The sequence below is a fragment of the Mirounga leonina genome, unplaced genomic scaffold (assembly GCF_011800145.1).
Source record: "Mirounga leonina isolate KUSES-001 unplaced genomic scaffold, KU_Mleo_1.0 Mir_170, whole genome shotgun sequence".
In the NCBI taxonomy this organism is placed as follows: Eukaryota; Metazoa; Chordata; class Mammalia; order Carnivora; family Phocidae; genus Mirounga; species Mirounga leonina.
The window spans coordinates 30674436-30699696 of record NW_023270433.1 but is presented as its reverse complement, the minus strand read 5'-3'; the positions used below and the strand labels follow the sequence as shown (position 1 = coordinate 30699696).

The 25261-nt window shown below is 38.5% G+C and overlaps 1 protein-coding gene and 1 long non-coding RNA gene across 2 annotated transcripts in view; one reads left to right on the top strand and one right to left on the bottom strand.

Moving 5' to 3' along the window:
• Window positions 1-1877: 1877 nt before the first annotated feature.
• On the top strand, window positions 1878-20341 carry LOC118017889. Its single transcript, XR_004681262.1, has 3 exons — window positions 1878-1965; window positions 2788-2916; window positions 17209-20341. It is a non-coding gene; the product is annotated as an uncharacterized LOC118017889 (long non-coding RNA).
• The window catches only part of ERP44 (endoplasmic reticulum protein 44), a 93600-nt gene continuing 72198 nt past the window's right edge, over window positions 3860-25261 (bottom strand). The window contains exons 9-12 of the mRNA XM_035016210.1: window positions 25020-25131; window positions 23943-24084; window positions 6308-6410; window positions 3860-4430 (exon numbers count right to left, since the gene is read on the bottom strand). Of these exons, the coding sequence (XP_034872101.1) occupies window positions 4329-4430; window positions 6308-6410; window positions 23943-24084; window positions 25020-25131 (459 nt within the window). The 3' untranslated portion in view covers window positions 3860-4328. The remainder of the gene's footprint in view (window positions 4431-6307; window positions 6411-23942; window positions 24085-25019; window positions 25132-25261) is intronic.

Below are 25261 nucleotides of genomic sequence, written 5' to 3'. Positions count from 1 at the left end.
AAGGTATTTTTTTTAAGATTTATTTGAGAGAGAGAGCGGGAGGGCAGAGGGAGAGAATCCTCAAGCAAACTCCCCGCTGAGTGCGGAACCCCATGCAGGGCTCTGTCCCCCCCCCCCGACCCTGAGATCACGACCTGAGCCAAAACCAAGAGTCGGATGCTTAAAACTGACTGCACCACCCAGGTGCCCCTACAGTAAGATGTTAATAGAGAAAAATGACAGCCTCTATTAATAATTTTCCTGGAGCAGAGTCCATTCTAGTTAATGGTGATATTTTCTTGTCCTTTGTTCATTTATTATGTAATTTGGCTTTTTTTTTTTTTCCATAAGAATTACTGATCTTACAGTGCTCTAGATTGCTGGGAATACAAAGGTAGAGGAGTTCCTGCATCTACGGCATTCACATGGTATGAGAAAGGGATACATGTACTTCCAACTGTGTATTAGACTGGCTCTTCTAAAATACATAAAGAGCTGTGGGACCACGGGGTGATAATTGTCCTCGGCATTGAAGGACGGATAGAATTTATTAGGCCAGGCAGGGGAGGAGGAGAGGGGGAATTTTAGAAGAGCAGTTTGTAGTCTGCACTTTTCCTCCTCTCCAAAACCTATTGTCTTAAGGGCAGGCCAGCCCTCCCTCAAAGTGCTCTGCAAGGGGGAGCTTTGATGCTTCAACTGAAGGCCAGGTTTGAGCATATAGCTTCCCATTCTGATTCAAGTACAATTAAATAATTAAAAAATAAAAACTGGAGAAGCTTGCGACTGGTCATCTGGATTCAGAGTAAAATGTTCACATTAGGATATTTATGACGAATTAGTAAAAAATCTAAAATATAGAAATATTTTATAGTTTTATTACTTGGAAACACATACAAAAATTCAAACACAGCTAAAAAACAGTTGCCAAGCAGAGGTCCTATTCAACCTGTTTTAATGAACACATAAAACAGTTATAATCCACATAAAACAAAAATTTAAGTCCTGAAACAACTTATTGTCTTCAGGGTCTTAAATATTGGGCTTAAAAACTGATTACTGTTTTACTCTTATCACCTATTTAAATCTCCCCCCCCCCAAAAAAATTACTAACTTCAGTTTGATTCATGAAATGTTTTATTTAGAAAAATGATTAAAGCCATTTAACTGTAGTTATTTTGAAAACTGGAATACTGTGTGTTCATTTCCAGTCTTCTGTCACCATGCATTCTTCATGATTTCCAATAGTTGCTAACAGAAAGCACTTGTAACTTCCAGCAGCTCTTTGGGATACTCTTTGGTCCAAAGAGCCCTGAAGTTATTTAAGGTGGCAAGATTGTTTTTACTTCTCATTTTTGCTTTTTTGTTTAATGTCATTTTATTTTAGCCCTGCTAGACTACATCTCCTTGTCAGAGAAAAAACAAAAGTTGAGTTATTCTGCTTTTCTTAATTGTTAATCCATTACACTCCTTCATCTATTCTTTTTGCCCTCAGGTTTTCCTATTTTTTTAATGCCTTCTTGGCAAATTTAGCACTTTCTGCAAAGTTAAGCTCATTGAGCTTTAATATTTCAACACTTACATATATTTCACTCTCCTTTTTGGCCTTTATCATGCCAATTTTTCCTTTGTATGTGATCTTTGACAACTTCATCATGGAGCTCAATGAGATGCTTTAGATGCCTATTCTCTAGCTTCCTCTCCAGGTTCATTTAACTATTTAAAAAACATATTTAGAATTTCATCTAGAGAAAGTTTTCATCCGTTTATAGTCCCCGTTACTACTAGACCAATTTTTTAAAAACGCGAAAAGGTAGCAGGTTGACAGGCAGAAGGGACTGCTTCTAGTTTGGGTTTTGCAACTCAGCTGTTCTTCAGTCTTGCATCCCCTCTCTTCACAGCTGAGGCCCAAAGTAGACTGGATAAATGAGAAGACTTCCACCTATGACATTCTCTGATGCATGGTTCAGAGGGGAAGAAGTGTAAATTGTGAGTTCTAGATACCTGGATGTTCTCTCTGTAGTCCAACTGTGACAAATCCCAATGGAATCTACATCTTTTGTCATCTGTTGTATCTGTTCCTCTCCATGTCTTAGTTCTGGCCATTCTCTCCTGTGCAGGACCCATTTTATCATATCTAGACCCGCTGCCACAATATCCTTTCTCATACTTAAATATGAACATCCTGGTTTGAAAATCTGAGTGGATCTCTACTGCCTATAAGATACAGTACAAACCTCTTAAGCTTGGCATTCAAGGCCTTGTACAATCAGCTCCCATTCTTTCTCTAACTTCCTTTCTCATTTTCTTAGCCACACGCCTCCTCCTCACCCTCCCCCCCGCCACCCCAGCCATGCACTAGCCCTATGGCAAAAACTTAATTTCTCTAATGTATTTTGGTGTTTTGCACTTGAGGTTTTTTTTTTTCTTTTCCTTTTATAAAATTGGGCACCCAGTCCTGATGAGTGCTCGAGCTCTTGAGGGGTACAAAAATTACCTGACATCACTTTGCATCTCACTCATTCAATAAACATTTAAGTCCCAATATGCATAAAAGCTAAATCATGCAGCGTCAAATCTATTTTAACAGCCACTCCGTTACCTTCGATCACATTGTTCCTTGAGGCCTTTTTCATAACCACTCTCAAGTCAGCTCTCTGCAATCCAATATTTGAGTGTTATCTTTTGTTTATAATATTTTTAAAGCCAATTACAGGATTATAAATTTATTCCAGTTAATTGCATATGCTGCTCTTGGTGTTGTGCGCTGCCCTGTTGAATGTTCATGAATTTTCATTCTAACTGCCTCAGATCTGGTCCATCCTCTGACCTGAAGACTGCAACTAAGATTTCAGAGTTACTGATTAAAAGCACTGAATTGAACAGAACTAAGACCCAACCTTGAGGAATTTCTGTCCTGCCTTTCTAATTAACAATCTGGTAAGATATACTAAACATGCCCCTTATCACCTTATTAACAACATTTATTATTCTGAATGAAATGATGTTTAAGTCATGCATAACTAAGAGTTCTAGGCTGATTTTTTAAAAATAACAATCATTAAATATGCATTATAAATATTCACTTTATTTTAAAAGAGTTGGAAGATGTTACATATATTACACACTACATATAATGGCACATGTCAGCCTTTTAAGCTTAAAAATAATCTTTCCCCAAACTGGGATTGACTTAGACTCCAAGTATAAAATGACTCTTGGCCTATAGCACCAACCCAGGCCCAGAGGAAAGCCAATTTTGAACCTGTCTGTCCTCTGGCATTGGGCTTCCTGATATGACACTGAGGGTCCTCTCCCTCTGGTTTTGTTCCCTGGCACTATTGAGGCCTGGCACAGGGACCCATTTGACTATATACACTGCAGGCCTAGGGAATCTAGAGGGGGTGGTAGGGTCCTCTAACAATTTCACAATGGAAAAAAATTGAAAACATTATGTGCCTTGTCTTTGTTTTTGATCTATACTACTATAACAAGACTCTACAAGATAGAAGATCAGAATTATTGAAATACAATTTCTCTGCTGGTTTTTGTCTTTGAAATTCACGTGTCATGACAGGAGGAGACTTAAAAGTCATCTGGTTCAATACTGGTAACCTACTCTACTAGTATCTCAGATTTAGGTATAATTCAAAGTTTTAAATGCCATCCATATGCCATTTCGTTAGACAAACACAAAGAAATTTAATAACACTTTTCATTTTCTTTTTCTTAATTCATAAGGACAATTTCTGCCAAATGTTCTGGCTTATGGCTCTCCTCCTCTTCATAGTATGTTTAAGTTACATATTAAGAATCCAAAAAATACCATTATGGAATTTTCATAAGCAATATCCGACCAATCAGTAAAACACGGTACACAGTGTGAAAATTTTAATTTATTCCCCTCCCAAGTATCCAGAATATATACCCTCTTAGCTTTGAGAAATGTGACAATGAAAATACCAACAGAATTGATCGTATATAAAGAAAAGCACATACTACACAGGAGACATCCCTAAGTCCTCCCTAACCTAGCAGTGCAAGTTAATGGTATGTTTCTGGTACTGTCAGTCACCTTTCACTTGATTTATAAAAATTTTACAGGACAGATTTAAAGCAAAGATAGGCCTCTGATTTTTATTTTTTTATCCCTAACAGATTTTTAAAAAGAGGCTATATTAAAGGACAATGCATTTTGAGTCAGGGGGAGAAAAAAAAATTAAAAACCCAAAACTTCTTTCAGTTTATTCAAAATAAAAATACACATAGAATTATGAAAATATAGGTTTACTATTTCCACCATGTAAGTTGATGCTGCTGTTTGAAAGGCTTGCAAATTGTTTTTCAAGTTTTTAAAGCTCATCTCGATCCCTCAATAAAGTATACCTATATTCGCTGGGTGCTAATTTCTGGAAGGAGCTCTCAGGTGGACTGCTTGCTACATCTTGGACTTGCTGCAAGAGAAAGAATAAAACATATCAATATATTTTATGGAGCTATACTGTTTTATTAAAAGTACCAGATGAATGGTAGTTGTTGTGTAATTATTTGCTTAATAAAGATAGCTACTGTGTGCCAAAGGCCAGAGTTAAGTTTGAAATCTTGCTTTCCCCATTCAAATGCCCTTACTAATAATACTCTCTAGGGCAAGGCTGCCATAGAGCCCTCACCTTTGGACCTGTCGACAGTTCCTGAGGTGTAATGGAAGGAAACAAAATACCTGACACCTAAGTGCTTTCTAGGTTATTTTGTACAGGCAGCACAACCATGACTAAGTTGGCCCAAATCCTTCCTTCCTTCTTAAAAATGACTACAAAGAGGATTAAAGGCACCTACTCTGTAGATAGAGCTTTCATTTAGCAATAACCTGGATACCAGAATTTAGTTGACCTAGGAAAATAAACACTTCCATACTGTAAGAAACTCATTTCTGCAGTATTTCACTTGTGCACCAACAATGGACAAAAATACAGAGAACTATAAGAATGACTTCCAAGAATTTCAAAGAAAAGGCGGTGTGTAGTCTTTCCTTTATCTCCACACGATGAGCTCCTCAAGAACAACCATGCTCTCATTGTTTTTTAATATCCCCTGTAGTTAACATAGGCACATAGTGCCTGTGTTACATACCCTGGATACTGGCTCGTTCCCATTTTTAATGGGAAAGCAACGTCTGCAAATTTCCCATTTTATTTTGTCATGTTCCCTTTCCCTAATACATTTTTTATTTGTAGTTTTACTTAGATATAGGTTTGGTTTAGGCCATAATTATATTACTATAAAATATAAGAAGTTCACTGTCTAATGGAGAAGCTGAAATAAATCAGGATAATACAATAATGGTAACTAACATTTTTTCCTAATCTGATAAAATATTAAGCAGGCCTACTTTCCTGAGGGAAATAATCGCCTTTGGGTTATTGCCAACAAACCGTTTGCTTCTCTAGTTGCTTAATTATCAAAGAAAAATCTGACCTCCCACTTCAAGGAAAAAGCATGTCATTGGATTCCTAAAGGGAACTCCTGACACTGAACTTAATCTTCAAGAAAAATTGAACTAGATTTTATTTTTCTATGTGGAGGTTCCTTGGGCAAAACAGTTAAGTTCTGGGCATATGAAATAAGAGTTTTGTTATGTATCATCTTCCCTCTCAGTATAATGGTAACAGACAGGATATAAATCAATAATGCATCAACATGCAATTTTTAGAGGTGTTTAACAAAGCAGGAACATAGAAATATATTTGTAGTAGAAGTTACAAGGTAGAAAAGTCAAATTCTCAGGCTAAAAGTTATATAAAAAGCAAATACAAAATTTTCATAAATAGTTGTGAAGCATTCTAAATCTCAAATGAAAAGCTGCATTAAACCTTAAGTTTTGAACATTATAAATACTGTATTGGTGAAGGCTGCAAGAATACCAAATGATTATTTTCTTTGTAGTGTGGTCAATCTCCTGGCCACAGAGGAAGACTTGACCAGTTAATGGAACCCAATGACTTCTTCACTGATCTACCTACTTCTAATTCTTACCTCCTCCTTCTGTATTTGAAGCCAATAGTATTTAATCTTTTACCCATATTCCACAGGACATACACTACTTCAGTTTATGTGATCAAGAAACTATACTGTATCATTCTTGCAACTTTTCTGAAGTTCTTTAGCTTTAAAAATTAATTTTAAAAGGAACATAATTTATTATTTAGAGTCTATTCAGAATTTCATTATAAAGATCTTTACGAGCAGAAACTCAAGCCTATACAAGAGCTTTAGATCCTCTTCAAGGCTAACTGAAAAAGAAAGAGTTCCCACTGAAAAACAAGAATCCTACCTGTCCTGGGGCTATATCGGTTGGGTCAGGACCATGATGGAATTCTCTGTGCAATTTTCCAGAATGTAAGTCAAATACGAACTGCTTGAGTTTTCCAGGAATTCTAAAACAAAGTAAGATAAAAATTTAGCTTAAACTGTTAAAATGAACTTACCTCTATTTTACCAACTTCACACATTAAAAAAAATTTTTTTTTTTAAATTTTACCTACAATCTTAACCATAACTATCATCGGCCAGGTATATGCCGAAATTTTTATACAGTTATAATCATGAAATGTAGATGCTCAGTTTTGTGTTCTAATTCTTGCACTTGTTTTATAGAAATGTTTCTATGCTCACTTTAACAGATGCATTAGAGTCTATCAAGATGTTGTCTTAAAACTTTTTTTTTCCCCAAAGATTTTATTTATTTGAGACAGACAGAATGAGAGAGACAGAGAGCACATGAGAGGGGGGAGGGTCAGAGGGAGAAGCAGAACTCCCCGCCGAGCAGGGAGCCCGATGCGGGACTCGATCCCGGGACTCCAGGATCATGACCTGAGCCGAAGGCAGTCGCTTAACCAACTGAGCCACCCAGGCGCCCCTGTTGTCTTAAAACTTAAACCATCCCTTATTGTTGGGCATTTATATATTTTCCTTAATACATGTAACTAAAAAAAAAAACTCATGTTCTGCAAAATCACACTAAAATTAACAGGATTCAAGGGAAAAATAGCATTAGGGGCTAACCACTTAAAACTATGTAGCTTTGTAACCAGAGTACTAAGAAGAGCCTGAACAAAAAATAGTGTTGTTCAGCCTCTTGCACTGTGTCGGCCAGGTGATCCTCTGTAGCCTTAACCTAGAGCCTGTAAGTCCTTTTTTGAGATACAAACTGAGGTCCTTGAGGGCATTCACCGCCAGTAGAACCAATTTTATCAAAATAATTTAAACCAGGGTGTAGCTTTTTCATGTTTTGGGTTTTTTTCCCCTGTAAGCGTAAGGTAAAATCTCACAACTTCAGCCACATGGGCAGCTCACTGGATTAAGCTGCACTTAATACTGTGAAAAGCAAAGCACTTCTCAAGGCCATGAAACTGACCCGCCCCCACTTTTTGGGTTGGGGGAGGTCTTCATACACCACTAAAGCATTCTCTTTTAAAAAACATTTTAGAGAGCGCATGTGCATGTGAGTAGAGGGTGGGGCAGAGGGAGAGAATCAGCGCAGAGCCCAGACGTGTGGCTTGATCTCAGAACCCCGAGATCATGACCCCAGCCGAAATTAAGAGCTGGTCGCTTAACCTACTCAGCCATCTAGGTGCCCCGAAAGCATTCTCTTTAATGGTGAAAAAACTTCTCTTTGATGGCTTCAAAACATTCTAAGGGAAAGACTATGAACCAACACAACTCACTTATATTAACATCATTTCCCTAATTACCATTCACTCTATGAGCAAATTTGCACTACGGAGACATGCACCGTAGCAAAACAGACTATTACAAGGCTAAGCAGATTCACGTATCAGCCTTTTTTTTATCTCCTTGAGTTGTATCCAATAAAGTAGGGATATAGATTTCCGCAACTTACAAGGGGGATACAGCCCAATAAACCTACCCTACACTGAAAAACCCTAAGTGAAGAATACATTTAATACACCCAGCCTACCTTAAATGTGTTCAGAACACTTAAAACACCCTACTTGAGCAAAATCATCTAACACAGAGCCTGTTTTATAACAAAGTACTTGATATGTGACAAATTCTGTACTGCAAGTGAGAAACAATGGTTGCCTGGGTACAGTAAGTGTGTCAGTTGTTGATGCCTGTGATCACGAGGTTTACTGGGAGCTGTGGCTCACTGCTGATAGCCAGCATCACAAGGGAGTATCTTAGTACACATCACTAGCCTGGGAAAAGATCAAAATTCAAAGTATAGTTCCTACTAAATGTGTATTGCTTTTGTACCACCATAAAGCAAAAAATTGTAAGTCAAACCATCATAAGCTGAGGAGATCTGTTGAGTAAATAAGAACTTTAAGTGTGGGCAAGTTATACTGACAAAACAGTCAATTTTTGCTATTTGTCTACCTGTTCTTTGAAAGCTTGCCAACATGTTTATTAAAAATTGTTTTACTACTGGGGAGGGGGGTGGGAGGATGGTTTAGCCTGGTGGTGGGTATTGAGGAGGGCACATTCTGCATGGAGCACTGGGTGTTGTGCACAAACAATGAATCATGGAACACTTCATCTAAAACTAATGATATAATGTATGGGGATTAACATAAGAATAAAATAAAAATAAATAAAAAAAATTGTTTTACTACTTTAATAAAAGACACCTGCATTTTAATTTCCATTTCTTCAGAAATTAAGCATTTTTCCACCATTTTAATTTATATTTCTGCTCATACGAATTGTCAGTCTTCTACTGAAATCTTGGCATTTTGAAAATTCATTATATATTTTAAACCTTTCTTCGTATGTCTTACAAGAATTAAAATGCAAGGTCCATAAACACTTTAATTCAGTAGAATTGCCTCACTTTTTAAATCATCATTTTTGGTAGCAAAGAATAGCTAGCTTGTGTTAAAACTGCTAGTTTCTTTTTATCCTTTCCTGAGGTCCTGCAAGTGCTGCTTCTTCCCTTCAATAACTCCCACCGAGATGTACCAACCAATAACTTCATTGTACACCCATTTTGGTTCCCCACTAACTCCAATGCAACAGAGACCAGCAGGTGTCAAATGCACAGTTTAAAATACAAATGACTGTCAGGTAGCTGTATTGACGGAAATGCTTCTGAAAGGTTCTGTGGGGCTGAAGAAATTGCACATGCACTAAAGATAAACACTGAGAGATCAATTTAAATTTAGTATGACATCATCTACTGTCACCCACAGCAAACCTCTACAATATATCCATTCAAATCAAAGAATCACAAATGGTCTCCAATGTTTAAGATAAAGCCCCTGTTAAGTTTGTTATTTTATAAAGTCCAAAGCCGACAGAACCAATACAGTGTGACTTGGTTTTGCTAGTCAAAAAATAATTTATAATTAAATCTTAAATGTAACAAATTCATAGAGAACACTCAAAACAGATTTTTTCCTAACTTGATTCTTTCCCCTTGTCAGCAGATGAGAGAAAGAATTGTGAGCAAAAGGCAAAGGAAGATACGATGAATCTGAATTGATGTGGTAGAAAAACAGATTACAAAAGAGCTCTTATCTAGCTTGTGGCCAGAAACTAGCCATCATTAAGTAACAATCAGTGAATCACAGTATACTGTCAAGAAAACAGACAACATGGTCATGTGCTAAAAAGGAAAATAAATGGATCCTTGCCATAATAAATTCAATTATATTTTTATGCTTTGGGGTACAATTTTTCTAATTAGAACACCTAAGTGTTTCTTTCCCACCTTTCAGACACTTTTCTGTTTTCAATTTTGATTTTTAGGTGATGCAAAATTTAGGGACTGTGAAATGCACAAATGTTAAGTGTCATTAAATGAACTTTGACATATGTATATTACAGTAAGAAGCATTTTTATTTTTTAAAATTGACATACAGTGGAATTCTTTCTTCTAGCCTTATAGTTCTGAGTTTTAACATATGCACATAGCATCTAGTAACTATCTCCACAAACAGGATACATAACAATTCCAACACCCTTTTTTTGGTCAAACCCTCCACTTTCCCCTAACTCTTGCCAACCACTGATCTGTTCTCTGTTCCTATAATTTGCCTTTTCCAAAACGTCTTGTACTTGGAATCATACAGCATGTAACCATGAGACTGGCTTCTTTTATTTAGCATACTGCTTTTGAGATTTATCCATTCTGTTGCATGTATAACTTTGTTCCTTTATTTACTGAATAGCATTCCACTGAGTGGATATACCACAATTAGTTTCTCCTTTTACCCACTGAAGAGTATTTGGGTTCTTTCAAGACTTTGGTGATTCTGAACAATGCTACCACAAACATTTGTACACAGGTTTTTGTGTCTAGGAAAAATAGTGGCTTATATGGAAGGTATCTGTTTAACTTTTTAAAAAAAACCTACCACGTTGTTTAAAGTGGCTATATCATTCTGCAACCCCACCAGCAACATGTAAGAGTTCAGCTGTTCCATATTCTCACCTAGGATATAAGAAGTCCTTAAATTTAGCCATTCTAAAAAATGTATAATGGGATCTCACTGTGGTTTTTTGTTTTTTATTTTTGTTAAAGATTTTATTTATTTATTTGACAGAGACACAGTGAGAGAGGGAACACAAGCAGGGGGAGTGGGAGAGGGAGAAGCAGGCTTCCCGCGGAGCAGGGAGCCCGATGCGGGGCTCGATCCCAGGACCCTGGGATCATGACCTGAGCCGAAGGCAGACGCTTAACGACTGAGCCACCCAGGCGGCCCTCATTGTTTTAATTTGCATTTCTCTAATATCAGTGATGTCGAGCACCTCTTCATGTGCTTACTTGCCATTTGTATATCTTCTTTGGATTCTTTTTTTTTTTTTTAAAGATTTTATTTATTTATTTGAGAGAGAGAGAATGAGAGAGAGAGAGAGCACATGAGAGGGGAGAGGGTCAGAGGGAGAAGCAGGCTCCTTGCTGAGCAGGGAGCCGATGCGGGACTCGATCCAGGGACTCCAGGATCATGACCTGAGCCGAAGGCAGTCGCTTAACCAACTGAGCCACCCAGGTGCCCTCTTCTTTGGATTCTAACAGTATCTTTTATGGAACAAAAGTTTTTAATTTGTGAAAGCCAATTATCAATTTTTTCGTCTATGGATAGTGCTTTGGATGTACTAAGAGCTCAGGTCAGAAAGAGTTTCTGCATTTACTCCTACAAGTTTTACAGTTTTACCTTTTACACTTAGGTCTACAATTCTGAGTTATTTTTTTATAGGAGTTTCTTTTATGGAGATGTTTAGGTGCTAAAGCACCATTTATTAAAAAGATTATCCCCTTCCATTGAATTGTCTTTGTATCTTTAAAAAAAAAAATCACTATTTGTATACCTATTTCTAGACTCTCTATTCTGTTCCACAGCAATACATACCTATTTTTTTCACAAATACTATGCTGTCGTAAATATTTCAGCTGTATTAGGTCTTAAAATCAGGTATTATGAATCCTTTGTTTCTTTTTCAGTTGTTTTGTTTCAATTATTCTAGTTTTACCTTTCCATATAAATTTTAGAATCCGCTGTAGCTACAAAAAAATGTACTTAGATTTTGTTTGAAATTGCATTAAATCTATAGACAGACTTGAGGAGCACTGACATCTAAACAGTGTTGAATCTTCTAATCCATGAACACAGTATGTTTCTCCATTAATTTTGGTCATCTTTGATTTCTTTCATTGGCGTTTTGTAATTGTCATCGTTAGAGGTATATGTAGTTCTTTTTTCTTTCTTTTGGAGCCTATTATGAATGGTAGTTTAAACATTTTTGGGTTTCCAAATGTTCATTGTTAATATATAGAAATAAAAGTGATTTTTAAGAAGGTGACCTTGTATCCTCCTGAACTCATTAGTTCTAGGAGCTTTCTTGTAAATTTAGTGGGAATTTCTACTACATACACAATCATGTTATCTACAAAGAGTTTCTTTCTAGTCAGAACACTTCTTATTTATTTATTTGTTTATTTTTTGTCCTACGGTACTTACTAGGACTTCCAGTATCATACTAAATACAGCTGGTGAGAGTGGACATCTTTTTTTTCTTTTTAAATTCAATTAACATATAGTGTGTTAGTTTCAGAGGCAGAGTTCAGTGATGCATCAGTTGCGTATAACACCCACTGCTCATTACATCATGTGCCCTCCTTAATGCCCATGACCCAGTTACTCCATTCCCCCCCACCTCTCCTCCAGCAACCCTCAGTTTGTCTCCTAGAGTAGACATCTTTATCAAAAACAATAAAATACCTAGGAATAAATTTAACCAAGGAGGTGAAAGAGCTGTATATTGAAAACTGTAAAACACTAATGGAAGAAGACACAAATAAATGGCAAGATATCCTGAGTTCATGGATTGGAAGAATATTGTTAAAATGTCCATACTGCCTAAAGCAATCTACAAATTCAGTGCAATCCCTATCAAAATTCCAATGGCATTTTTCATAAACAGAAAAAATTCTGAAATTCCACAAAAGACCTAACTATAGCCAAAGCAAGAACAGTCTCAAGAAGAAAAAAGATGAAGGCATCACACTGTGTGATTTCAAAATATACTATAAAGTTATAGTAATGAAAACAGTATAGTACTGGTATAAAAAGACATAAACCGGGCACCTGGGTGGCTCAGCTGGTTAAGCGACTGTCTTCAGTTCAGGTCATGATCCTGGAGTCCCGGGATCAAGTCCCACATCAGGCTCCCTGCTCAGCGGGGAGTCTGCTTCTCCCTCTGACCCTCCCCCCTCTCATACTCTCTCTCTTAAATAAATAAAAATCTTAAAAAAAAAAACAAAAAAACCCCACATAAACCAAGGGGGATCATAACAGACAGCCCAGAAATAAATCCACACATTAACAGTCAACTGATCTTTGACAAACTTGCCAAGAATAAACAAGGTGGAAAGTATGGTATTTTATTGAGAGAGCATGAGTGGGGGTGGAGGCAGAGGGAAAGAGAATTTTTTTTTTCAATATTTATTTGAGAGAGAGAGTGGGGAGAGGAGCAGGGGGAGGGAGAGGGATAAGCAGATTCCCTCCTGAGCGCAGAGCCTGATGCAGGGCTAATCCCATGACCCTGAGAACATGACCTGAGCCAAAACCAAGAGTTAGCCACTTGACTGAGCCACCCACACGCCCCTAGAGAGAGAATCTCAAGCAGGCCCCACACCCAGTGCGGAACATGATACAGGGCTCGATCTCATGACCCAAGCCAAAAATCAAGAGTTGGACACTTAACCGAGCCACCCAGCACCTCGAGGATGGTCTTTTAGATAAATGGTGCTGGCAAAAAAATTAAATTGGACCATTACTTCATACCATATACAAAAATCAGCTCAAAATGGATTAAAGACTTCAATGTGAGAACTGACAAACTGTAACACTATAAGAAAACATAGGGGAAAAGCTTCTTGATACTGGTCTGGGCAATGATTTTTTGGAAATGACCCCAAAAGCACAGGCAAAAAACCAAAGACCAACACATGTCATTGCACCAAACTAAAAAGCTGCACGGTAAAGAGAACAACAGAGTGAAGAGGCAACCTACAAACTGGGAGAAACTATTTGCAAACCATCTATCAGATAAGGGATTAATATCCAAAAAATAAAAGGAACTAAAACAACTCGAGCAAGAAAACAACCTGATTTAAAAATGGGCAAAGGACCTGAAAAGACATTTAAAAAAAAAAAAAAGACATTTCTCAAAAGAAAACGTACCGGGCGCCTGGGTGGCTCAGTTGGTTAAGCAACTGCCTTCGGCTCAGGTCATGATCCTGGAGTCCTGGGATCGAGTCCCACATCGGGCTCCCTGCTCAGCGGGGAGTCTGCCTCTCTCTCTGACCCTCCCCCCTCTCATGCTCTCTCTCTCAAATAAATAAATAAATAAATAAAAAATCTTAAAAAAAAAAAAAAGAAAGAAAACGTACAAACAGCCAACAGGTACATGGTACTGTTGTGCTCAGTATCACTAATCATCAGCGAAATGGAAATCAAAACCTGAACGAGATATCACCTCGCACCTGTTAGAATGGCTTTTATCAAAAAGACAAAAGGTAAGTGTTGGCCAGGATCTGGATAAGAGGGAACCCTTGTACACTGTTGGTAGGAATGTAAACTGGTACACCCACTACAGAGGTAGGTTACTTAAAAAATTAAAAATAGAACTACCGGGGTGCCTGGGTGGCTCAGTTGGTTAAGCGACTGCCTTCGGCTCAGGTCGTGGTCCCGGAGTCCCGGGATCGAGTCTCACATCGGGCTCCCGGCTCAGCGGGAAGCCTGCTTCTCCCTCTGACCCTATCCCCTCTCATGCTGTTTTTCTCTCTCTCTCTCTCAAATAAATAAATAAAATCTTAAAAAAAAAAAAATAGAACTACCATATATGACCCAACAATCCCACTTTTGGAAATATACCCGAAGGAGATCAAAGCATTGTCTTGAAGAGTTATCTTCACTCCCGTGTTCACTGTAGCATTACTCTTAATAGCCAAGATAGAGAAAAAACCCAAGTATCCATCTATTGATGAATAGGTAAGGAAAATATGGTGTACACACACACAGGAATATTGTTCAGTCTTAATAAAGAAGGAAATCCTGTCATTTACAACAACATGGATGAACCTGGAGGACATTATACTAAGTGAAATAAGCCAGACACAGAAAGACAAACACTGCATGATCTCATATAGGTGGAATCTAAAAGAGCAGAACTTCCGAGGGACTGGAGTGGGAGAGAATGGGAAAATGTTGGTCAAAGGGTACAGTTAGAATACCAGCTACAGGAAGAGTACGTTCTAGAAATCTAATGTACAGCACGGTGACTATAGGTATTATATACTTGAAATTTGCTAAGAGAGTAAGTAGATTTTAATTGTTCTCACCAAAAAAAAAAGTGAGGTAATGGATACATTAATTTGCTTGACTGTGGTAATTATTTCATTGTATACATATATCAAGATATCACATTATACACCTTAAATATAAGCAGTTTTGTCAACTATGCTTCAATAAGGCTGAGAAAAGGAGAGGGAAGACAACCTGGGGTAGAGAAGGAACCAATCTATGTGGCTGGAGCCAGATATCTGGAGAATGTGAACTAAGAGAGGTAGAGAGCACAGTCAGATGATTAGAGTTACAAAGTCCTACCAAGTTCCGACTACGTCCTGTCATGGTAAATCAGAACCCCATCCATGCAGAAGTTATGGCAGGGCAGAGGAAGAAGCTCCAGAGAGAAGGATGGAGCAGATGGGAAGTGAGCCCAGAGAAGAGCTTCTGGGCCCCAGAGGAAGGGAAGGGAATAGCTGCCCCAGCACTTTCCAGCAGTGCGGGCTGTCTGTGCCTCCTGCCAACTCAGCTCCTGGTCAGGTTCCTATCGTTTCCAGCACAAACCCCTCACTTTTGAGTTCCTTGCAGTGAGTCTCTTTTCCTTACAACTGCATGCCCTCCGACAGCAATAGAAATACCCAACAGAACTTTCAGTGAAGACAGAAAATGTTGTATACCTGTGATGTCAAATACTGTAGCCACTACCCACATGAGGCCACTGAGCACTTAGAGCACCTGGGACACTGACTTTTAGATTTTACATCATTTCAATTAAACTTCAGTATTCATACAGGGCTGGCAGCTACCATACTGGACAGCACAGCTCTATGATTATTACCACAAGGGGTCAAAGACAAGAAGCACAATCAGTAAAAAAAACAATGAAAGAGGGCGTCTGGGTGGCTCAGTCGTTAAGCGTCTGCCTTTGGCTCAGGTCATGATCCCAGGGTCCAGGGAATCGAGCCCCCAAATCGGGCTCCCTGCTCGGCGGGAAGCCTGCTTCTCCCTCTCCCACTCCCCCTGCTTGTGTTCCTCCTCTCGCTGTACCTCTCTCTGTCAAATAAAATCTTTAAAAAAACAAAACAAAGCAATGAAAGAGCCAAAAAAAGGAAAACCATGATGGTGTGTCCTAGAACTCAAGGAGAGGGTGCTAAACAGCACCAAAAATGACAAGAATGTTAAGGAGGACGAGTCTGGTAAAGTCCCATCAGTAGCAGTGTCTTATTAATTTGTTCACAGGAAAACCTGGATTCAAACAACAGGTTAAATCATGAAACCCATACAAAGGCAAACTAGCCATTAAAAGTAAAAGAAAAAATTTCAATTATGGGAAGATGTTTATAATGTGTGGATGAGTTAAAAAGACAATTCATAAAATAGCACAGCCCTGATTACATTTATAACACACACGTGTCTAGATCTCTAGTTTGTGGATTTCTGAGTGATTTTTAATTTATTCTTTGGCATTTTTTGTTAATTTTCAGAATTATCCACAAAGAACATATATTGTTTATACTCAGAAATAAAGGAACAAATGATAAGGTTAATACATACATACACAAAAACAGTAAACATCTTTGCCTGGTTCTTGATCTTAAGGGGAAAGTATTCAGTCTTTCACTATTAAATATGATATTAGCTGCAGGTTCTTTATAAATGTCCTTTATCAGACTGAGGAAGTTTCCATATACTAGTTTATTAAGCATTTTTGTCATGAATGGATGTTGAATTCTGTCAAATGCTTCAGCATGTATATGCTAAATTACACTGACTGGTTTCTGAATGTTGGACTAGCCTTGCACACTTGGGATAAAGCCCACTTGATTGTATACTGTTCTTCTTTTCTATATAGCTGGATACAATTTCCTAGTATTGCTTACTCCTTAACTCAACTTATACAATAATGTAGTACAAACTCATTTAATGGATTGTAGTAGTAAGAAAACAGTATTTTGCCATTTAAGTTCCTTGACCTCTTTTGAGCGTCAGCTTTCTGATTTGTGCAATTAAAACAACTTTACTGTTTTTACAGTCTAAAGACTTAGATTTGAATCTGATTATTTCCTATAACAGGCAATATAGCCTTATCATAGTAATGACCATGTTATCAGCCACCGTTCTATGAGCTAGTAGATATACACATTCATTTAAGGCCCACAACAGCCCTATGAAGTAGATATTGTTAGCATTCCCATTTTATAGATGAGGAAACTGAGGCACAGAGGTGGTTAAGAAATGCCCGGAGTGACAGAACTAGTAGGTAACAGATTGGGATTAGAATCTAAGCAGTCTGGATCTAGAGTCTGAGCACCTAACTGCTAGCTATTTTGCCTCTGGTGACTTGGCTTTAGTAAAGTCAGTACTAAGAGCTTAAGTTCTTCAAAGTGGAAATAATACCTGTTTATATGCTTCTTACAGAAACTGAGAACATACATGAAGTATAACGTGAAGCTGGTACAGTGCCTGCCTCTGTCAGAGTTTCATGTTTATTTTGCTGGCAGGACCAAATAAGGTAAACTGTAGTGTAATCACTTGTAAAATATAAAGTACTTCTAAGAAGGTAATGTCAGTTGTATGGTGAGTGCATTACATGAGAGTAAAAATGGTGTTTAGGGACTCAGCCCACTGTATGTACTGCCCAGTGGCTGACCGGAGAAGCACATTCAGAAAAACCACAACTCCGAAGGTGAACAGGAAAGGAAGGGAACAACAGGGCGAATGGCCAGTTGATAAATACTAGGATATATTCCAGATGTGCAGATATTTATGCCAAGTAGTCAAACTCTTAAACATACAATAAGCAGATCAAACTAAGAGCAAATTACTCAAAACATTTATTGAACATCTAATGCGGTCACAAAGCAGTTGGTATAGCAAAAGATAAAAAAACTAAAGAAATAAAATTTGCCTTTTTTAAGAAGCTTTCTCAGTACCTATTTTTTCCACTTAGAGCCTCGGGTGGTGGTGAGGGGGGGAGGAGCCCCTAGATCATGAAGAACAAAATGAAATTCTCAGAGTTAAAAGAGACCTAGTTTAAAAATCTTCTACCTATCTCTCCAAGTTCTTTATCATTGCACCCAATTCCTGGTTCGCTCCCTCCAAGTTCAAGGAGGCAGGCTAATTTGTCATAGCAGATGACCAAACTGCTGAATTAGTGAGACAGCTACCCCCCAGTTTTAATTTTGCTCTGCCCCTCCCCACTGCAGCCGCCCCTCACCCTGCCAAAATGCAGCCAATCAGCTGCAGCCAAGTCTCCCAGACCGAGTAGTTTAAGGAATTACGATAATTTTCGGTGATTTAGTGATCTGGGACAAATGACCTAGATGCCAGAGCGGGGGGGACTCGGCATTACAGTAGCCTGCTCCATATTCCCAGGGGTGATCTGAGGCCTGTTCTGCCCTTTCCCGTCTCTGGGGCTCCGGCAGCAGTAGGTATGTACACTTTAGCAAAGGTACAGACGGTACGGTATTTGCTGGTCACAATTTTTTGGAAGGCGAGATTCTCTTGAAAGTCCTTCAACAGCCTTCTGCCATACCCCACCATCTATTTTCTCCTCCTGGGACTGCAGACCATTTACTAGACCTGCCCTTAGGTGCTCTTAGGTTCCTAAATTATGCCCCATTCTTTTCCTCTACATGTAAAATCTATTCCTTCACATTTGGCAAGAAATCAATCTGGTCAATCTTTAGGAAAAAAACCCACAAAGATTCACAGATCTGTGATTTAGTTTCAGGTACAAGTACTCTCTCTTCAAACATCTTTGACATTCACACTTACACTGCTTTTTGTATGTACTAAAAATGTAACTGCTTTGATGTGATGCGTTAGGAGCTTGGGACTTTGGGTTCAATATGCTCGGACATGAATCCCAGGCCTCCTGCTAGTTAGTTGTGTGGCCTTGCTGGTTGTTACCTCCCTAAGGCTCAGTTTCTCCGAAATAAGGGAGAGGTCAATAGAACACTGGTAGCATGCCCCCCGCCCCCAACCCCATGCCAACTCTGGCGTGGGAGGAGACTGCATACCATAGATCTGCTTTCTTGCTCCTTACCACAACCACACTTCCTCCAACTGACCCCAGAAATACTGAGTTAATAAAAGTAATAGTAATTATAGTAATTTATGGAAATGGCTTATCATTTAAGCCTTAATTACCATGCAGCACAATAACAATTATGCAAGCCAATAAATGTGTCAGATTCACTTTGCTACATATTTTATTTGATTTTAAACACCAACACTTATTCACATAGGCTCAATTTGTAGCTCACACAGCATGTGCCTCCTTACAATTAAAAAAATATTAGAGTGAACAGTGCCTAGGAGGGAAAATCAGGCACCTAAGGGAGAAATTAAAGAAGTAATTCGTTTCAAAGAGCTTCAAGTATAGTCAATTCTCTTATCTCCCTCCCTACTCACAGGACTAAACACTTGCAGGATAGGAGAGGACTATTTCCCATTTCCAGATTTCTTTGGAGAATCTTAATGGCACAGCTTCTTTTTACACCAGGGCAGATGTAGAATGCTGCCAGCTAATAGTTTAGTTTTTCTTGGGCAGGTGCCCACCTCTTGGTCCAGTAAACTATAGCTGGAGAATAGGGGGGCTGGGCCATCTGATAAAGAATACACCTACTTGTGTTAGTTGGGTTCTCTGACCAACAGACACCAAGATGGGATTGGAAGTGCCAAAGTAGCACTTAAATCTGACTTCAGAACTGGAGGAGAAAATTTAAGACAGCCAAGATGGAAATCCTCACAGATGACCCTTGATGTGTTCCTAGGAACAAAAGCCAAAGTTGGGCATAATCTGGATGCTGATGGATAGTAAAGTCAGTATCCTGCTGACTTCCACTAATACAAGACTTTGTAATTGGGACTGCAAGTCTGCAGGGAAAGCAAAGAGGTAAAGAACCAGAGATTTATCCACTGTGAGAGGTAGGGAAATGTGGTGCTAACAACTTCATATGAACAACCCATGCCTAAGGTGGGATTTCTAATGCCAACCACAGTCCCTCCGCCTGGAAGCACTTACAGGAAGCCCGACACTAGAACTACCCTCTCTTAAAAAGCTCATTCTTTCAACTTGAGCTTGTGTAGCTTCAGGAAGCAAGCCTAAGAAATGAGAGGAAGAGGACACCCAACCAGGTAAGACATTTCCATCTAGCCCAACAGTCCATGCTCACGTGCTTGCTAAGGGGACTGCAGGAGTTCCACCGGGATGCTAGGGATATCTGGACCTTTCAGGTGGATTTCTGGGTACAACTACTCTTCCTTGTAAAATCCAGCACAGTCCTGCCTCTCAATATCCCCTTACCTCGTCACTCTCAGTAAATGATCTTGCTTCCCTAGCCACAGTTAAAAACAAGAACTGGACAGGAAACATCTGTGGTCTTCTGCTCCTATCACTAACACTGGAATCCCCAAGCACCCCCAAAGGAATGCACCCTTCCTTTCCTCTCTTTCTCATGGGAAAGGAAGGTTCTTTCCTTTGCTTCTCATTCCCTCTGTGCTCCTTGGGGCCATGCTTGATCAATTAGCCCCTCTTTTTCCTATCTTTTCTTTTCCATAACTCTTCAATCCATTTGATTCTTTCCCACAAGCATTTAATCATGGTTAGTTTCTTGTACCCTAAGGGGGTTAAAAAAAAAAGAAAGAAAGAAAAAAGAAAAGCCAAAACCTCCCTTCATCCTATGTCTCTCTGGAGCTATCCCCCTATTTTTCTTTCCCTTTAGAGGCTAGCTTCTTGCAACAATTTTCATTGTCAAATCTTCATTTCCTCACCAAACAGTACTCTTTGATTCACTGCAACACAGCCTTTGCGGGGGGGTTGGGGGGGGCAAATCTAACAGATCTTTCATCCTTCTGATTAAGCATTCCTTCCTGCTAAAAGTGCTCCTCCCTCAATTACCGTATTACTCTCTTCTGGTTTTTCATTTCTTTGATTCTTCCTCCTCCTGAGTCTTTTACACATGTTCCTTCTTCTGTCGTCCCCTTAAATGTTGGCTTTCATCAGGGTTCCATTTTCAGCCCTGGGCTAAGTCATCTCAGCTGTTTCAATAACTTCAGCTATAGCCTTATGTGTTCAAGACCCTGCCCTGATCTCCCTGTTGAATCCTGGAGCCATGTAAACTCCCTACTGGAAACTCCTCCTTCGTGGCCCCTGGCACCCCAAATTCAATATGCCAAGAAAGAAAACTCATTTCCTCTACCACAAGGCTGCTCCTCCACTGAGTTCTCCAGCTCAGTGAATGGCTAACCCACTTAGCTGTGCGAGTCAGATTCCTGGCCATCACTCAGAGCTCTCTATTATTTTATTAAGATACCAAGTCCCCCTATTCCACCTACAAAATATCTCAAGATTCCTGCTTCTCTCTAGCTTTAGTTCTACTGCCAGAATTTATTAGGTAATTTGTTCATTCAAGATTCATCAACTTGTTGGCTATCATCACCTCTTGTTTGGATTACTGAACAGTCTCCTGGATTCTTTTTTGACTCTCTCTCATCTATTTTCCAGTTTACAGCCTGAGTGATTTTTTTATTTTTAAATTTTTTTATTATGTTAGTCGCCATACAGTACATCGTTAGTTTTTGATGTAGTGTTCCATGATTCATTACCTCCCAATTCAAACCTTTCATTGACTCTTCAGCGTTTTCAGGATAATGCCAAACTTACCTAACACATCATAGGGTTTTCATGAGCTAGCTGCTACTCGCTTCTCACTACTCAGCATTCCCCCTCCCGTCCACGCATATTCAGGCACAGTTTCGTACTTGTTTCTGCCAATATCCCCCTTCTCCAAGCCGTGTCTCCTTCTCCATCCATGATAAAGCGGTACAGAACTTTAGGACCCACCTTAGGCATCCACATCTCCAGAGCCTGGATCAGGTACCTTCCTGTTGAGCTCTGCCCTAGAGCCCTTCTCACATCGTAAAACACAACTGCCTGTTACCCTACTTGTCTCCTTTCTCTACTTGGTTGTGAGTTCATTGAGGGCAAGGACCCAGTCTTAGTAAACTTGAAATCACTGGTTTATATGACTTGGTTTATATTATATAGTGACTGTCATACAGAAGACCTGGATCTCACTGATACGTGGAATTTAAGAAACAAAACAGAGGATTCTAGGAGAAGGGAGGGAAAAATAAAACAAGATGAAATCAGACAGGGAGACAAACCATAAGAGACTTAATCATAGGAAACAAACTGAGGGTTGCTGGAGGGGAGAGGGATGAGGGGATGGAGTCACTGGGTGATGGGCATTAAGGAGGGCACATGATGTAATAAGCACTGGGTGTTATATACAACTGATGAATCACTGACCTCTACCTCTGAAACTAATAATATGCTATACATTAATTAAATGAATTTAAATTAAAAAAATAATTTAAAAAATTCACCAACTGACAGAAGAAATGTGGTATAGCTATATAATAAAGTATTATTTGGTAGTAAAAAGGAATGAAGTGCCAATATTTGCTAAAATATTGATGAACTTCGAAAAAGTTATGCTAAGTTAAAGAAGTCAGACACAAAGGATCACAAATTGTATGATTCCACTTATATGAAATATCTATTATAGACAAATCCACAGAAACAGAAAATGGGTTAGTGGTTGCCGTGAGCAGAGGGGAGGCGGAATGGGATGTGACTGCTTAATGGGTATGGGATTTCTGTTTAGGATGATGAAAAAGTTCTGGAACTAGTACTGGTGATGGTTGTATAACACTGTGAACATAATTAATACCACCAAATTTTACTCTTTAAAATGGTTAAAATGGAAAATTTTATGTTATATGTATTTTACAATAAGAATTTACAAAAGACCTGCATAAATATTTAATGAGCTAACAGGCTAAATGGTATTCTTTTGAGTGTAGGTAAAGTAGAAAGAACAAATACTTGTTAGTACTTTATGGTTCATAACACAACTGTCATCTCTCATTAATTTTCATAACAATCCCATCAGATAAATTGTACCACCAACCATATTTTAAGTGTAAAGAAACAAGAACAGAGAAGTTAAGTGACTTGCCCAAGGCAGAACTCAAATCTAGGCCTGCTATGCAGTAAGACTGAGAATCTTCTATCAAACAACTACATCTCTATAATAAAATACTGAGTAGTGAGTGAGGTAATTCATTCTGCAATAAGGATTTCAAATCATCCTCTAACTGTGCAATTTAATCTGTAGACATAAAACAGGGTACTTAAATAAATTTAAAAGAAGTCTAATTTGAATTAATACCTGTTGCTTAAAATTTTCATACATGAAGAAACATCTCCATTTTTTACCACTGCATTTAACATCTTGGAAAGCTGATAAAAATCTACTATCTGTTGTAGAGACACGGGTTACATATTTATTAATAGTATAAAGAGCTAAGAATGGATAATTGAGAATGGACTCAGAAAGCTTACCCGTTCTTGGAAAGGTTCATAGCTCTATACCCTCAGAAACGCCTAGCCATAGCCATATTCTGGGTCCTAAATACCACAGTGAGCAGCAATACTACCAATTACCTTTAACCTGACCTGGGACTATAATCTGCTTTCCTTGACATGCTGACAAACACCAAACTCAATTCAGAACTAATTTCTGGAAGGGCAAAATTTTCTTTTCTTTTTTTTTTTTTTAAAGATTTTATTTATTTATCTGAGACAGAGAGAATGAGAGAGACAGAGAGCACATGAGAGAGGGGAGGGTCAGAGGGAGAAGCAGGCTCCCTGCCGAGCAGGGAGCCCGATGCGGGACTCGATCCTAGGACTCCAGGATCATGACCTGAGCAGAAGGCAGTCGCTTAACCAACTGAGCCACCCAGGCGCCCAACCTGACCTGGGACTATAATCTGCTTTCCTTGACATGCTGACAAATACCAAACTCAATTCAGAACTAATTTCTGGAAAGGCAAAATTTTCTTTCAGAGATTAATTCCCAAGTATTAGGATCACCTAATGCTGGCATTTCTATAAGAATATACCATAATTCTCACAATTACACCACACTCTAGAGTGAAAAATAAAACCTTATCCATCCAAATAACAAAGTATTACTGGTTCAACATAGGATTATTTAAAATATTCAAACAATGGTTTTAAGTTCATTTTTCAGACACATATCAGTAATTGAAGAAGAAGAAGAAAAAAGAATACTTACAACACATCCCTGAAGTCTCCAAACACATACATGTGCCTAAAGCTGTCAATAGCTATGACAGGGCAATCTGCTGGAGTTTTCTGTATGTGCAGAAGAGGATGTCTAAATTTGTCACAGTCAGCATGTAAGAAGTTTATTGTACCTTTACAGGAAATAGAATTTGGAGAGGGAGATTAGAATTTTCTTGACTGTAGTCTCATAAGATTGTAAGTTCACGAAAAGTGACATAAATTAATGAATTTCAATAATCAACATGCGTTAGAATAATATAGATCACAAAAACTACAACCTAAATATTACAACATTTAAAAGAGGTAGAATTTTAGTGCTTAGGGCAGAGTATAATTTCCGGAGAAATTATATGAACTCAAACTTAATTCAGATGGTCTGATTAATTTCTTTTATTTTCCTTAAATGGACAGTTCCCTATCCAGGTCTTGGTTGTGAGCAAGTTCATGAAACTGACAGATGAGCTTTTCTCAAGGAGGATGCCCTTCCAGTCCCTACTGGTTGACATTTAATTTATTTCAACCCCAAAACACTTAGTACATGACTAATAAGAGCATGGCTCTATACAATGCCCTCACTTTGTTTGACTTTCTTCTCTCACTACAGAAGAAAAGTGGGTGAAAACTCAAACTCCTTTCTGATGGTTTGGAGAGCTCCACAGAGAACTACTCAACTTTCTTTTATTTAGAAATAAATGTTAGTCTGTGTAAGTTCTCTCGGTGATCTCTCTGGGACTATCCATTAGAAAGGGACCAGACAAATATCAAGGTGCTGGAAGAAAGTACCTAAAACTAACGTTGTTGTCCACGCATGACCCCACTTTTCATGCTATTTGATTTTAGGGAGCTAAATAGTCATGTGTTTCTCTGTTTTTTTTTTAAAGCCACTACTTCATAATATCTCTACTAATGCTTCCCACCCCCATGTTGACATGTAAATTCAGGGGTTGAGTAGAGTTAACATTACTTATTAAATTTTTAACCCAAATATGTTTACATTGATATGAATGTAATGGGGGGAGCAGAGGGACAGAAGAAAGGCTGAAAATAAACACCTTAATCTGTCTACCTTTTTCACTTATTAATTGTCGGGCTACTTCATTCTGGAATATTTCTAAACTTTCCGTATCTTCTTTCATGTGGAAGAGTATGAGAAAAGGCAGTCCTTCTTCTGTCAATTCCTGTATACAGAAGTATTCAATAAGAATTATCAGGCCTTGCCATTGTTCTAGGTAGGAACAACTTGAACCCAACTCATGTAACATGCATAACAGTTGCAACATGCCAGGGAAAAAAAGGTCCAGTGGTGTA